Raw genomic sequence first — 15797 nt, 5'->3', positions numbered from 1 at the left:
TCTCGAAATAACTCGACGGCGGTCGGAGACTCGGAGTGCGCCTGCCTGGCAAGCAATGTGCTCCTCTGCATCCACGACGAGCGAGGCTCCAATCGAAGGCACGTGCGCGAGCGCTGCGCATGGGACGGGAAGGCAGCAGAAGCAGAGCAGTGCATGCGCATAGGTGCCAACGCGACTTATTTTTAAATTTTTAATACTACACTCACTCGGCCGGTGCCGGCGGCGCCCTGCTTCCCCTTCCACAAGAGAGAAGTTAAGAATCTTAGTGGCCCCTTAAATGAGGCCTATGCTTTCTCATTGTATTATCTTTGAAGAGGTCAAGAGGGCAGGTTGTTGGCTGTAGACCTTTCAGGATTTTTTCAAGAGCTCCCTCTGTGACCTGGTTGAATGAGTCCCAGATGGCTGTGCATGGTGGGGGAAAGGGAGTGTTCTCCTTATTAGCTGGTTCTTCCCATGATTCAGGAGAATGATTGGCTATGCTCTCTGAACTTAAAGGATGCTTACACACACATCCCGATACTCCCAGCTCACAGGAAGTATCTAAGATTTTGGCTGGGAACACAGCACTTTCAATACTGTGTACTGCCCTTTAGTCTGGCGTCTGCTCCCAGAGTGTTCACAAAGTGCCTGGCAGTAGTCACAGCGTCGCTACACAGACTGGGAGTGCACGTGTTCCCTTATCTCGTCGATTGGCTAGCGAAGAGCACCTTGGAGGCAGGTGCTCTACAGTCCATGCGAATTACTATTCAGGTGCTAGAGCTACTGGGCTTCATGATCAATTACTCCAAGTCCCATCTCACCCCAGTACAAAAATTGGAATTCATTGGGGCTCTGTTGAACACAAAGACAGCTCAAGCTTGTCTTTCTGAAGCAAGGGCAGACAACCTCCTGTCCCTAGTGTCCATAGTTCAAGCATCTCAACAGATCACTGCTCAGCAGATGTTGAGACTTCTGGGGCACATGGCCTCCACAGTTCATGGTACTCCCATGGCACGTCTACACATGAGATCAGCTCAATGGACCCTAGCTTCCCAGTGGTATCAAGCTGCGGGGAGTCTAGAGGATGTAATCCAACTGTCCACCGACTTTCGGAATTCCCTTCAGTGGTGGACAATTCGATCCAACTTGACCTTGGGAGGTCCATTCCAAATTCCTCAGCCACAAAAAGTGCTGACGACGGATGCATCCCTCCTGGGGTGGGGAGCTCATGTAGATGGTCTTCACACTCAAGAAGCTTGGTCCTTTCAGGAGACAGGTCTTCAGATCAGTCTCCAGGAATTGCGAGCAATCTGGAATGCTCTAAAGGCTTTCAACGATCAGCTGTCCAACCAAACCATTTTGATTCAGACAGACAATCAGGTTGCCATGTCTTACACCAACAAGCGGGGGGACACCGGATCTCGTCCTCTGTGTCAGGAAGCTGTCCAGATGTGGCTTTGGGTCCGCCGTCATGGCATGTTTCTCCAAGCCACTTATTTGGCAGGCGTAAACAACAGTCTGGCCGACAGGTTGAGCAGAGTAATGCAACCTCATGAGTGGTCACTGAACATGGGCGTAGCCCGCAAGATCTTCCGAGCGTGGGGCACCCCCTCGGTGGATCTTTTTGCCACTCAGATCAATCACAAGGTCCCTCAATACTGTTCCAGACTTCAGGCCCACGACAGACTGGCATCAGATGCCTTTCTCCTGCATTGGGGAACAGGCCTTCTGTATGCGTATCCTCCCATAACTCTAGTAAGGAAGACGTTGCTTAAACTCAAACAAGACTGCGGAACCATGATTCTGTTTGCTCCCTTCTGGCCGCGTCAGATTTGGTTCCCTCTTCTGGAGTTGTCCTCTGAGGAACCATGGAGATTGGAATGTTTTCCAACCCTCACCCAGAACGAGGGGTCGCTTCTACATTCCAACCTCCAATCTCTGGCTCTCATGGCCTGGATGTTGAGAGCTTAGAATTTGCCTCCTTGGGTCTTTCAGAGGTTGTCTCCCAAGTCTTGCTTCCAGAAAAGATTCCACAAAGAGGTGTTACTCTTTCAAATGGAGGAGGTTTGCTGTCTGGTGTGACAGCCAGGCCCTAGATCCTCTTTCTTGTCCTACACAGACCCTGCTTTAATACCTTCTACACTTATCAGAGTCTGGTCTCAAGACCAACCGTAAGGGTTCACCTTAGTGCGATTAGTGCTTATCATCGCCGTGTAGAGAGTAAGCCTATCTCTGGACAGCCTTTAGTTGTTCGCTTCATGAGAGGTTTGCTTTTGTCAAAGCCCCCTGTCAAACCTTCACCAGTGTCATGGGATCTCAACATCGTTCTCACCCAGCTGATGAAAGCTCCTTTAGAACCATTGAATTCCTGCCATCTGAAGTACTTGACCTGGAAGGTCATTTTCTTGGTGGCTTTTACTTCAGCTCGTAGAGTCAGTGAGCTTCAAGCCTTATTAGTGCATGCACCTTATATCAAATTTCATCACAACAGAGTAGTCCTCCGCACGCACCCTAAGTTCCTGCTGAAGGTGGTGTCAGAGTTCCATCTGAACCAGTCAGTTGTCTTGCCAACATTCTTTCCTCGTCCTCATACCCACCCTGGCAAAAGCAGTTTGCATACCTTGGACTGCAAGAGAGCATTGGCCTTTTATGTGGAGCGGATGAAGCCCATCAGACAGTCCGCCAGTTGTTTGTTTCTTTTGATCCCAACAGGAGGGGAGTCACCATCGGAAAACGCACAATCTCCAGTTGGCTGGCAGATTGCATTTCCTTCACTTATGCCCATCAGTCCATACATTCACATCTCACTACTGCCTTCAGCAGGATACCCGACGCGACAGTCGGTTTGGGCAGGCAGTGCTGCACAATCTGTTCGGGGTTTAGAATCCAACTCCACCCCCCTAGACCCATTTTTATTCTGTTCCAGGCTGCACTCTCAGTTAGTTGTTTATGGTTTCAGGTCGATCTATGTTATGTCCTCGCCATTGTGAGGCCCAATTGACCAATGTTCATTGTTTTGAGTGAGCCTGGTTGCTAGGGATACCCCACATGTGAGAACAAGCAGCCTGCTTGTCCTAGGAGAAAGCGAAGATACTTAGGTGTAGCAGGTATTCTCCAAGGACAGTAGGCTGATTGTTCTCACAAACCCGCCCACCTCCCCTTTGGAGTTGTTAGTTTATTTGTTTGCTTTTTGATTTAACTGAGGGGACACGCTCGCGCGACGGGCAGGAAGTCGTCTGCGCATGCGCGTTGTTCGCACGCCAGAAGACTCTAAGTACATAAGTAATGTCATACTGGGAAAAGACCAAAGGTCCATCGAGCCCAGAATCTTGTCCACGACAGCGGCCAATCCAGGCCAAGGGCACCTGGCAAGCTTCCCAAACGTACAAACATTCTATACATGTTATTCCTGGGATTTTGGATTTTTCCAAGTCCGTTTAGTAGCGGTTTATGGACTTGTCCTTTAGGAAACCGTCCAACCCCTTTTTAAACTCTGCTAAGCTAACCGCCTTCACCAAACTTTTTTTAAATTTTTGCTGGGAAATATTTGCCTTCTCCTGGGCCGACGCGGTCGTCGACCCACATGTGAGAACAATCAGCCTGCTGTCCTCGGAGAATACCTGCTACAGGTAAGTATCTTCGCTTTCCCTTCGAAAGCTAATCAAGAAATATATTAAGTTATGTCCAATAAAATAGGTATCTTATTTTCTTTTCCATGTTTTATTTTGTTTTATTTCTATTGATTCGCTTTTCCCAAAACTAACATATTCCAGTTAATAAATTCAAAATTCTTATTTTCTACCTTTGTTGTCCGGACATTTTATTTTCACATCGTGCTGGTTTCAGTTTCTCTTGTCTGTTTTCCTACTTTCTGCTCTCTTTCCATCAGCTGTTGTCCATTTGTAATTTCTATTCTCTCCTCCTGTCTTGTTCCATTCTCTCACTACACCTGTCTTTGACACACTTGTTTTTCCCTTTTAGCTCTTTCCTCCCATTTTTCTGCCTCTGTCCTCTCAAGCTTCACCCTCTTTCTTACCTTCCAGTTCTCTGTCCCCTTTTTACTTTCGCTGCCTTATCAACTTACCATCTCCTCTCACCCCATAGCTTTACCATTTCTGGTCTCGCTCCTGCCCAGCCTCCTATTCCATTCTGTCTTTTATCTGCTCCCCAGTACCACATTTCTACCCTCTGAATTTACTACCCTCCTCTCACTCATCACCTTGGCACCTCCCCTCCCCCCATGGCCTCTCACATATTGTTCCAACATTCTCAGTATCTCCCTTTTCTCTCTACTTATGTCTCCCCCCCCCCACCAAACTTGTAGCCTGATTTCTTTGCCTCTTCCTCTCCACTCCTGTCCCCACCCATGGTCCTATATGTCTCCATCTCTTTTCTCTCCCTCCATCCAATATCTCTCCCTTCCTTCCACTCCTAGGTCCAACATGTCTCCCTCCTCTTCTCTTCCCTCCCTTCCCTCTGTTCCTGGGTCCAACATCTCTCTTTTCCTCCCTCCCTTCTGCCCCTAGGTCCAACAGTAGGAAGTTACATTAAAAAGGGTAGTGAATTGTTGTCGCTGCTAGTGACTTTCTCCACAGAAATGCAGATTTTAAGGGGGGGGGGGTCGGTGACGGAGATACCGGTCTTCGGGCAAAGGGAGAGAGGGATTGAGAGAGAGGAGCAGTGCCCGACATGGAGGGGAGGAGGGAGAAAGATGTTGAACATGTGGGGTAGGAAGTGCTGGGCCCCCAACTGCTCCTGTTTGTCTCTTGTTACATCTTGTAATTACATATGTTAGAAGGTGGTTCAAGTGAGCAATTCTCCCCCATCAACTTAGATAAGTTGAAAATTCAATCTCAAGCATATCATGAAAACTGGAAGCTATTAAGAGTCTCCTTACCTTTGAGAAGTAGCTTGATTTAGAAATCCTGCTTCTAATTTCTTTTCCTTTTGTTATTTTAGTGGGTTCAGTGTAACTTCAGCTGGCGAAACTCGGATTTTCAAACCTATCTCTGTGCAGACCATGTGGTGAGTTGTGAACACTGCAGCTTCCAAAACCTTCATATTCCCTTCCTTTGGCTGATGGATTGAATGATTTAGGTGCTATTTCTCTAGAACAGGACAGACCACCTCCCACCTTATTCCTTCCATTCCAGTCACATCACCTGGAGTCTGCTGAGCAACTAAACTGGAAGGAACCTCCTACTCCTCCGCTCCCCCATCTGTAGTAGTAATTCAGAATCCACACCCTCACAGAGCACTGATACTCTGACAAGGGAAAAGAACAAGTGAGAGTTGGGAGGCGAGGGAAGACAGAAAAAAAGCAAGGGTAGTAAATAAGTACTGTAATTGCTGAAGAGAAAAATGGGAATGCAGGGATAATACACTGTGAGTCGGGAAAGAGCAGGTAGGAGAAATGTAACTGGTCAGGAGAGGAAGCAGGAGCAGTAGAGCGCGAGGAGAAATTGGCAGATGGAAGAAAATAAGGGGTGATGAAGATACAGGAATTGGAGGAGAGAGAGTGAGAAGAATTTGTGTCTGTTCTGTATCTCTTTTCTCTATTTCCCACAGGTCCATGATGCAGGTGTTGCACAAGGCATGTGAATCTGCCTTCCACAACAACCACTTCCCTGGTGGCAGTGCCCTGGCATGGGCCCAGTTTTACGAGTACGCCATCGCCTCTGATCAGAGCTGCATCAATGAATGGCAGGCTATGTCCGACCTGGAGTCAGTGCGGCCCGACTCTCCTGCCATGTTCTCTGACCAGTCAGTATACTCCTCTGGCCCCCTCCTGTCTCTTTAGGTGTGGTTCTGAGAAGGAGGGGTCACCATATTTAATCTTCCATTGTTGTTCCCCACAGGCCAACAGAGGGTGAACTCACTGAGCGCATGATCAAGGCTAAGCTTCGGGAGATTATGATGACCAAAGACCTGGAAGACATCACCTCCAAAGAGGTGAGTGGATTTGGAATTGAGATTTAATCATTCATCATCTCCAAATCCAAGCTCAAGACAATTGTAATTGAGGCACTGGAGCAGGGGTGGGCAACCTTTATACACAGAGGGCTGCATGAATGTCAGTATTAATCTTAATAGGCCACACACAGAAAACTAACAAATGTAATGTTAATCGCTGCCAACAAAACTCAGTATGATGAGTGAATGAATATAAATTATTACCAAAATATTTTACCCTATATTTCTGTCTTTGCAAACAGTTGCTAACACTGTCAAACAAGTCTTGTCCCATTGTTCTATCCCTTGAGTCTACTGACAACAAAACTCTGGTTAATGGTATTTGTGCGTGCCATATACTTCCCATGGTCTTGCAAGCTGCATAAAATTCTGTGGTGGGGCCATAGGTTGCCCACATCTGCAGTGAAGAATAGCCTTTCTTTCTCCCTTTTTGTTTTTCTCTTCAGCTTATTATTCTGTTTCTCTCTTTCTGCAGTCCCTCTGTCATACTTTTTATTTCCCACTACTGAGGTGTAGTTCATTCTTTCTACTTTTTTCTTTAGATCCGTAATGAGCTGGAACAACACACAAACTGCAACCTGAAAGACTACAAAGAATTTATTGACAACGAGATGATGCTGATCTTAGCCCAGATGGATCGGCCATCCCGCATTTTTGACTACCTCTATCTGGTACGTGAGCGACCCCAAGGGATCATGGGAGCTCCAAGGTCCTTTCAGGTCCATCCCCACAGCAAAAAGATCCCATGGAAAGGACTAGGTTTTGTTATTCTTTGAGAAAGAGCCAGGCCAGTTTAACCAAGTTCATATGATGGGTAGGAGAGGTTTAACTTTCTTAGGAAGGTGATCTACTTTGAGTATAGTTAAGGGATTTTGGATTTAGTGCATACCTTTTTCAGTACTAGGTCAAGGTGAGTTACATTCAGGTAATCTAGGTATTTCCTTGTCCCCACAGGGCCTACAATATAAGTGTGTACCTGAGGCAGTGGAGGGTTAAGTGACTTGTTCATAATTACAAGCAGTGACTTCCCTGGTTCTCAGCCCACTGTTCCAATGATTAGGCTACTCTTCCACTCTGGTTTAATGGTATTGAATGGTTTAATGTACTTCAGTTTCATTTCTTGTGTCTCTAGGGTTCAGAGTGGAATGCCTCAAATTTGGAGGAACTTCAGCGGAATGGGTAAGCCCACGCCAGCCCCATTCTTAGCAAGGTTTTTACCACTGCCTTTTTTTTTAACTTTGAATTTTTATTGAAATAACATCTCAAACATAACAACGAGCCATTGCTCCAGCACATGACATGCAACAATTTAATTTTTATTTTAACATTATGCGTATAACCCTTTATCCCCCCTATTCCCCCTCCCCCACTAACCCCTCAACAACTGATTCACCCAACAGCCCAAACCCCCCCCTAAACCTCCTCAGTATCTGTTAGATGAATCCATTCAGGTGCCTCTGGATTATATCTCCCCTTAGGCTTATCAGTCAATTTTTTCAACTCTATAATAGTTTTAAATTTCTCAGCCCAATTACCTACAGTTGGCCCAGCGGACTTTTTCCAATGCATTGCAATAGTGGGTTTTGCGGCGGCTAACCCCATTCTCTTGAATCTCTGTTGCCATCTTTTTCCCCTCTGGTTCCCCCACCCCAGGAGGCTCCATTTAGGATCACATGGAAAAGTACCTTCTAGAACTTTAGACAACCTATCCGTTATATCTTTCCAATAAGGTTGAATCAAACTGCACCCCCACCAAATATGAAAAAAAGTTCCCGTCTCCCTTCCACATCTCCAACAGCTATCAGAAGCCTCAGGGAACATTCTTTTAATTCTATCAGGTGTATAATACCATCTGCTCAGCACTTTATATGCATTTTCTTTAATAAGCACACACATCGAGGCTTTCTTGACTTCCAAGCATACTCTCCTCCATTCTGCCTCCGAAACATCCTGATTCAAGTCCTTTTCCCATGCCTCCATATAGGTCATTTTCATAAAACTCTGCCCCCTGAGGTGTCCATATATCCGTGAAATTCCTTTCCCCCACTTATCCATATCCCCCATACTTTTTCAAATCCCTCTTGGTCTTTGAATTCCTCCCTGGCCCATTTCTCTGTACTAATAATTGCCACTGCCTTTGGAACTAGAAAATTGAGATAAAATACTGTGTTACTCTCCCAGCCCCTGAGCCATCTAGTCCTAAAGGTGAAAGACTCTGTATTCTTCTATACCAGTCCTCTGTACATTTCCACTCTTTGAGGAGAGCTAAGAGAAGTGGAGAGCCCCATAAAATGTGTTTGTGTCTGTCCTTGCCTATGTGTCATCACTTTCTGTGCTCTGTTTTAGGGTGGGATATATTCTGAATGTGACACGAGAAATTGACAACTTCTTTCCTGAGTTGTTGAAGTACCTGAATATTCGCGTGTATGATGAGGAGAAAACGGACCTCCTACAGCACTGGAAAGAGACATATCACTTCATCAGCAATGCCCGGTGAGTTGGCATAGACACAAGGCCCCTTAGGTGAGACAGAGCAGTATCCTGGAAAGGCTTCCACAATGCATTGCTCTGAATACAGTGCAGAAGGTGCTAGACAGACATAGCACTGGTAATGGAGTGAGGTGACTGGCTCTTACAGAGCATTTCCTGAGTTTGGCTATGCTTTGGAAATAGACCTGCATCAGGGATATACATATAAAAACTATACAAATATAGACAAAATTGCACATAAATAGTTGTACAAATATTCTCTGAAAATTATTTTATATTGTAAATCACTCCAGATGGTACTGTGATGGGTGGGTATATCAATTGCCTAATGAAAACATGAAAGACCCAATGTTAAGAACATAAAGTGCAAAAAAACCCATCCATCTCACAGCAGTTTTTGAACAGGAAAGATGTCCAGATTTCCTGTTTGAAAATACTTGAGAAGAACATCCTTATGCTGGAGACGTCCATCCTGAACAACCATTTTACAAACTGAAATATAAATGGGGGTAAACCAGACACAGGGACATCTGTCTGGCAGCATACTTATTAAAATAGCCACACAGATATCTTGTAGAACACAGGAGTGGCCTAGTGGTTAGTGTAGTGAACTGTAAACCAAGGGACGCAGGTTCAAATCCCACTGTGTAACTCCCTTTTTTTGTAAATGTGATCCTTTCAGAAACAAAAAAATACCTATTGTACCTGAATGTACACCACTTTTCAATAACCTTCAGGCTTGCAGGTATCTTATATCTCTAAGTACAGTAAGCATTTTTCTGTTCCTGGAGGGAGCCTCAGAAAAAAAAAAATAAAACACAGTGGGATTTGGACCTGTATCCCTTGGGTTATAGCCCACTGCACTAACCACTAGGCTACTCCTCTGACTTGCTTGCTGCTTTGTTCAGAATGGCCATAATACCTGCAGTTGACATACAGCCTGGTTTTCCTTTCCAGTTTCACTTTCAAGGGAGAGCGAGTGGACAGCAGCCACTGGGGAATTAAGGAGGGGTCGTACCTTAATCCCTCCAGTGGTCAACTGCGCAATCAGAGCACCTTTTTGTAAGTTGGATGTGACTGAACAGGTCTAGATAAAAACATCCTTCCTTTAAACATGGATATTTCTTCCTGTTTGAAAATCCCCGTTGGACGTCCTACTTTAGGACCTTCCCTAGTCCTTCCCAAAACTCCCACAACATGCCCCCTTGCTATTTGGACGAACTGCAGTCTGAATCGGGATTTAGCAAATGGACTTTTTTTTAGGCATCTTAAGGTGTCCATCTGCTTTGAAAATGAGCACCTGTGTAATAAGATGAATCAGAAATACAAAACACAAGCAGAATCTCCATAAGACCAGGAGCTCTATATTAGAACATTCAGATCATTACATGAAAATGGGCGGGATGTTCACCTTATCAATATCTCTTGATACTGAGGTGCGATAAGCCATCACAGTTATCCACTACTCACCTTATTATAGAGAGAACAAAATTTAATCAAAAGAATTCTGAAAGAAATAACAAAAAAAACAAAATAAAGGGAAGCCTATTATGTTTTTCTCAGCTCACAGCCTCAGAGGAAGGATCCCTTTATATGGGGATTCAGGGGATGGACACTGGGATCCACTGACAAGTCACCTGCAGGATTGAGTTAAGGGCCTGGATGTTTTGGGGATAATTCTGTAAAATAGGTGCTGATTACATGTGTAAATTATTAGAATAACAGTCTATGCCTTGACTTCAGGTCTAGAAGAAATGCCTAATTACTTGTTATATATGGTGTGAAAACTGTTTTCTAGAGATTCCATGTCTATTCACTTTATTGGATTTCATGTAAAAGTTAAAATTCTTAGGGGCCCTTTTACAAAGCACCGGTAGTTCCGGCTCAAGCGCGCGCCATTTACAGCATGCCAGAAAATATTTTTTAATTTAATAGAGCAGCGCTAACCCTGTAGTAATCGGGCATCACCACACGCTGCCAGGTTACCACTGGGTTACCGTGGGAATCCTTACTGCCACCTCAGTGGGTGGCAGTAAGTGCTCTCCCACCCCCCCCCCCCCCCCCCCCCTCGCATGGCCACACGGTAAGAGTACTCTTACCGCATGGCCTTTTTTTTTTTTTTTAGGGGCTTTTTACCCGCTGCGGTAAAAAGGACCCTGGTGTATGGCAAAAATGGCCCCCGCCACTACCACAGGGCCCTTTTTCCCGCAGCCTAGTAAAAGGACCCCTTAATAAGTAAACAAAGAATATGGTAACCGTGTTAGGCTATGCAGGAAACGCTTCCCCACCTTTGCAGAAGATATATTATTTAACGGCTGTGATGACTGGTTTGGAACAAGTGGCACCACCATTGGTTGCATCAGCTATTTTGGAATTTTCACAAGAGGAGATAAAATCTAGATACACGCTTTTAGTGTCCTTTGTCTTTCTTCAGGATTAAGAAGCTATATCGAGAGACTGTTATCGTGCTAAGGTTACTAATTTCTTAGGGGGGGGGTGGGGAGTACAGGTTTTTCTTGATGTTTCTAAATGTACTCAACTTAGAAGGAAAAAATGTATTGAATTTAGATAAGCAGCAATTTTTATGTTTCAATTCTTTTTTATTAAGCACAAATTGGGCAAGTTATAATGACTAAGACTTCAACAATCAGTTTGAATACAACAATAACATCCCCATAGCCCTTTACCCCCTTCCCTTTTCTAACCAAATAACAGATTCTTGAGTTGACATTTTTACTTCCTCTAGACATTTCTGGACAACAATTATATATTCAACAACAATTATATATTCAACAAGTATCCTCTTGCAGCAGGTGTTTAAGGTCTGCCAAAATGGTGACCATCTGTATTGAAATTGCAAACCTTTGGCCAATGAAATGTTGTCCACTCCTATTCTCTCTAGTCTCATCATAGTCAGCATTTGAGCACGCCATTGATACAGACAGTGGCCTCTAGCAGAAAGCCAGCCACTCTGATAAAATGGGATTTTTTTTGCGATAATTGTAGCTCGTGTTATCCCAGAGGCACCGAGGAACCTAAACTTGGATGTCCAAATAATAGCCTAGGATCGTAATGCCAGCCCGCTTTCCATATGTCAGATACCGAGAAGATGCTTCCAAAAAATACTTACCTTGGGCAGGACCAGAACATATGTCCCAAGGTAGCCCCTTCTTCACCACATTTTGGACAAGCGCCAGCCGGTGATAGCCCCATATGAAAGGCTCTTCGAGGAGGGATATATAATCATAAGGCAAATTTGTATTGTACCTCCCAATGAGAGGAAATCCCCAGTGCAAGTACATGTGCCTTGTACATTTCAGTAGATAATCTTATTGCCAAATCCACATTCCACAGTTTTGTAAGATTGGCAAAATTAAGTTCAGGCACAGTGTCCCGAATATGTCTATGGTAGAAAGATAACAGTATCTTTTGCTGTGCAGTGAGTGAATAAGCCGTGGATAACTCCTCTTGCACATCCTCCAAAAGATTTTCCCAAGGCAAACCATTAAGATAATGTTTCAGTTGATAATGAAAAATATCCTTTGTGGACAATGAGAAGTCTTGTTGTAAAGAAGAGAAGGGCTTGATCCGTCCCTCTTCTGTCAGGATATGAAACAAATAAATTATCCCTTTTCGTTGCCATTCTTTAAATACTGGTTATAAATGTCCTGGAGGAAAAGCTGGATTACCGCAGATAGCAAAAACAGGAGTGACATTCGATGAAAAGCGGTGGTGTCGACAGATCCATTGCCAGACCGTCTTCGCCTATGGTAAGATTAAAGATGAGCGGAGCACCAGGGGCACAGGCCCTCCTGTTGAATGGATCAAACAGCTAAAGTGAATGTTTCCAGTCAAAGTTAATTCCAATGAAGTGGCTGAAAAATCTTGAGTAGAGCGAAACCAGTCTGCAATATGTCTCATTCCACCTGCATTGGTGATATGTTGCAAACTTAGAAGGTCCAAGCCCCCGTATTCCACCGGGATTTGCAAAACAGAAAGAGGCACCCTTGATCTTCTTCCTCACCAAAGGAAACGTTGTAAACAGTGATTTAATTTCTGCTCATCCTGTCGCTTGAGGTATAAAGGTAGTACTTGAAAAACATATAACCAGCTTGGAATAATTAACATGTTATATAGTAACATAACATAGTAACATAGTAGATGACGGCAGAAAAAAGACCTGCACGGTCCATCCAGTCTGCCCAACAAGATAACTCATATTTGCTGCTTTTTGTGTATACCCTACTTTGATTTGTACCTGTGCTCTTCAGGGCACAGACCGTATAAGTCTGCCCCGCACTATACCCGCCTCCCAACCACCAGCCCCACCTCCCAACCACCGGCTCTGGCACAGGCACAGACCGTATAAGTCTGCCCAGCACTATCCTCACCTCCATACGGACTAGTAGAGACAAAGGGTAAGAGTTCCACGCTTGCAATTTATTACAAGTATCTGTTAACAATTCTGTAACATTAATAGCATATAATTGAGATAAATCATATGGAATATACACTTCCAAGTATTTGAGGGAATTTCCCGCCCAAGTACTGAGAGAGCCTGAGACTTTTGAATATTTAAGATGAAACCCGAAAAAAAGCCCAAAACTCTGAACGATTTGTAATAACTCGGGCAGGGAGTCCTCTGGGTTCCTTATAATCACCAACAAATCATCTGCAAAAGCCAGGGTCTTAACTAACTCACCACCTAGCTCCACTCCCAAAACCCCCTCAGCCCCCTTCAGGGCACGCAGCAGAGGCTCCAGCGTAAGAATAAACAGCAATGGAGATAAGGGACACCCCTGGCACATGCCCTGACATATTGGAAAGGGAGAAATACTAAGTACCCCATTAATTATCAAGGAAGCTGAAGGACTAGAGTACAGCGTCTGAATCGCCTGCAAAAAACCATAAAGGTATCAAAGCCTCATTAGCATGTGATGGAAACCTACCCTGTGTGATAACCTGTTCATAATAAGCCAAAAAGAATCCCAAGGATTGGGTTGTTAGCAACTTGTAAAACTCCCCAGAAACCCGTCCGGGCCCGGTGCCGAAAACAGTTTCAATGATTTAATAACACCCTGAAGTTCCTTACCCAAAATAGGGACATTGAAGTCATATATCTCTTGATTCATTAGCTGGGGAAGTCCAGCCTGGCTAAGATATTTCTCTAAAACATGCCAATTCAATACTTCATGGGTGGCATACAATTTAGCGAAATGTTTAGTGAAATTTCTGCAATCTTTCCACTTTTATTTTGTATGCGGTCTTGTTGGTCTCGTAAAGCTGTAATGACTTGTGAGTGTCCCCAAGATTTAACTGCTCTCGCTAATAAGGGGCCTGCTCTGTCCCCAAATCTCTGGAACCTATATTTTTGGTATAGAAGCGACCTAGTAGCATGTTCATGTAGAAGTGAATTAAGGGCCACCTGAGTGGTATGAAGTTGTTCCGAGTATCTAAAGTAGGATCGCAAATAAATCTTCTCTTAGCCACCTTTAGAGTTGCTTCTAGCTTAAGAATAGCTCCTGATATCTGTTTGTTCCGAGCATGAATATACCAAAAGAGAATAGGATCCTCCAAGTGCTGTTTGTTAAATCTAGTATAATCCTCCCATTTACTTTGGAGATACCTAGTAAAGTCAGAATTTTTGTTTAGATAAGAAGGAAAATGCCATCCCCTCCTCTCTTGATAATAATCAGGTGCTTCTAGATCTATCCAAACCATTGCATGGTCTGATATTTCCTCAGGACCTATAATTGCTGAGAGCACCCAAGGGAAAACAGACTGATCCACTAAAATATAATCAATCCGCGATAGGGTGCCATGAGCCCTTGATAAATGGGTAAAGTCCCGTTCTCCCGGATGAAGAGCCCGCCAAACATCTGCAAGATTAAGGCTACGCATAAAAGAGGGAAGAGCCCAAGATTGAGGCCCTCCCCGATGAGCCGCCTGAGGTGCTGAACAATCAACAGAGGGTTCTGCAGCTAAATTAAAATCCCCCAAAACCATTAATTTAAGAGACTGGTAAGGAAGACATTGTCACACCAAATTATGGAAAAAAATAGAATCATAAACATTTGGAGCATATAACGCTAGTACCAAAAACTCCCTTGGGAATCAGCCATTATCAGTTCTGCTTTAGAGGCTAATCCTTTCCTAATGAAAATGGAGGAGGAAAAGATCTCCCCCAACCAATTACACTTCAGTTTGTGATGTTCCTCTTCAGAGAGACATGTTTCCTGTAAACACACAATATCTGTTTTGTGCCTATGTAAAGATGTTAGGATCTTTGCCCTCTTCACTGGAGTAGTTATACCTCCAACATTCCACGTGACTAGCCTTACAGGTCTAACCACCCTGCGGCCTAAACCCGTTTAAATGACTACAATACTTATGACTAAAATCAGAGGACCCGAGCGCCCAGCCCCACTCGGAATCCCCGTCTATTTTGCATGGACCATACCAACCACCCAAAGCCAACATGCAAGAAGACCTGCTATATAACCCAAAAATGAGAGCGATGAATAAGAGGAAATAAGCCTGTACCCAATATCAACCAATTCCCAACCACCATTCCAAAACCCACCCCCATTTGTCCCTCCCCCTCCCTCCCCCCACAAACCTTCCCCAAAACCTCAAAGAACCCCACATATCTTCCCCACATCTTGTAGGAAAAGGAGATGACTGTGATGACAGACCCCCCCACCCCCACCCACCCACCCACCCACCAGAGACAAATCAGCCCACCAATCATGACAAATCCTCTAGCCAGATTAACAACCATATGTCAAAGCATTCTCACCAATCATACTACCATGCACTTCAGTGTGAGGTCAACCTTTTACCAGGACTCCAAACCTCAACCAAATTGAACAAAAACTTTTTAACTTTCACATAGATTATGACAAAGTGCTTTACATAATGTCTATGAGCTCCATTACCATAAAGGTGAGCCTAGAAACGTTTATAGCGCCGACTGTGATGATGGCCATTTTGCTTAATATTGTCCTAGATTATCAGTCATTTGGGGATGATTTAATTTGAGAACGCATGCTTCTTTTTTATTCTTTATTTTTTTTATTAGTTATGACCATTTACCTATGTTTTTTTTTCTATATATGACTTCCATTCTCTCCCCCCACCCCCGATTTGTGGACTCTAGGATGTGATTTGTTCTTCCAAGTTGAATTGGATTTTGTTTTCCTTATGGCAGTTTTTGTATTTCCTTTCAAAGTTGTATCTTTGATGTTAAATTGAAATGCATAATAATAATAAAGAAAGAATAATGGTATATGTGTGGAAATATAGAAGTAAATGCCAAAAACCTGCCTAGGTGCTCTTCTGTAAATATGCGTGTA

The 15797-nt window shown here is 44.1% G+C and overlaps 1 protein-coding gene across 1 annotated transcript in view; it reads left to right on the top strand.

The window, feature by feature from the left end:
• Positions 1–15797, top strand: part of SSH3 (slingshot protein phosphatase 3) — a 142753-nt gene that overhangs the window by 107215 nt on the left and 19741 nt on the right. The window contains 6 exon segments of the mRNA XM_030185766.1: positions 4939–5004; positions 5548–5742; positions 5838–5931; positions 6495–6623; positions 7085–7131; positions 8299–8445. Coding sequence (XP_030041626.1) covers positions 4939–5004; positions 5548–5742; positions 5838–5931; positions 6495–6623; positions 7085–7131; positions 8299–8445 — 678 coding nt within the window.

Source organism: Microcaecilia unicolor, chromosome 1, assembly GCF_901765095.1.
Source record: "Microcaecilia unicolor chromosome 1, aMicUni1.1, whole genome shotgun sequence".
NCBI lineage: Eukaryota > Metazoa > Chordata > Amphibia > Gymnophiona > Siphonopidae > Microcaecilia > Microcaecilia unicolor.
This window is presented reverse-complemented; position numbering and strand designations above follow the sequence as displayed.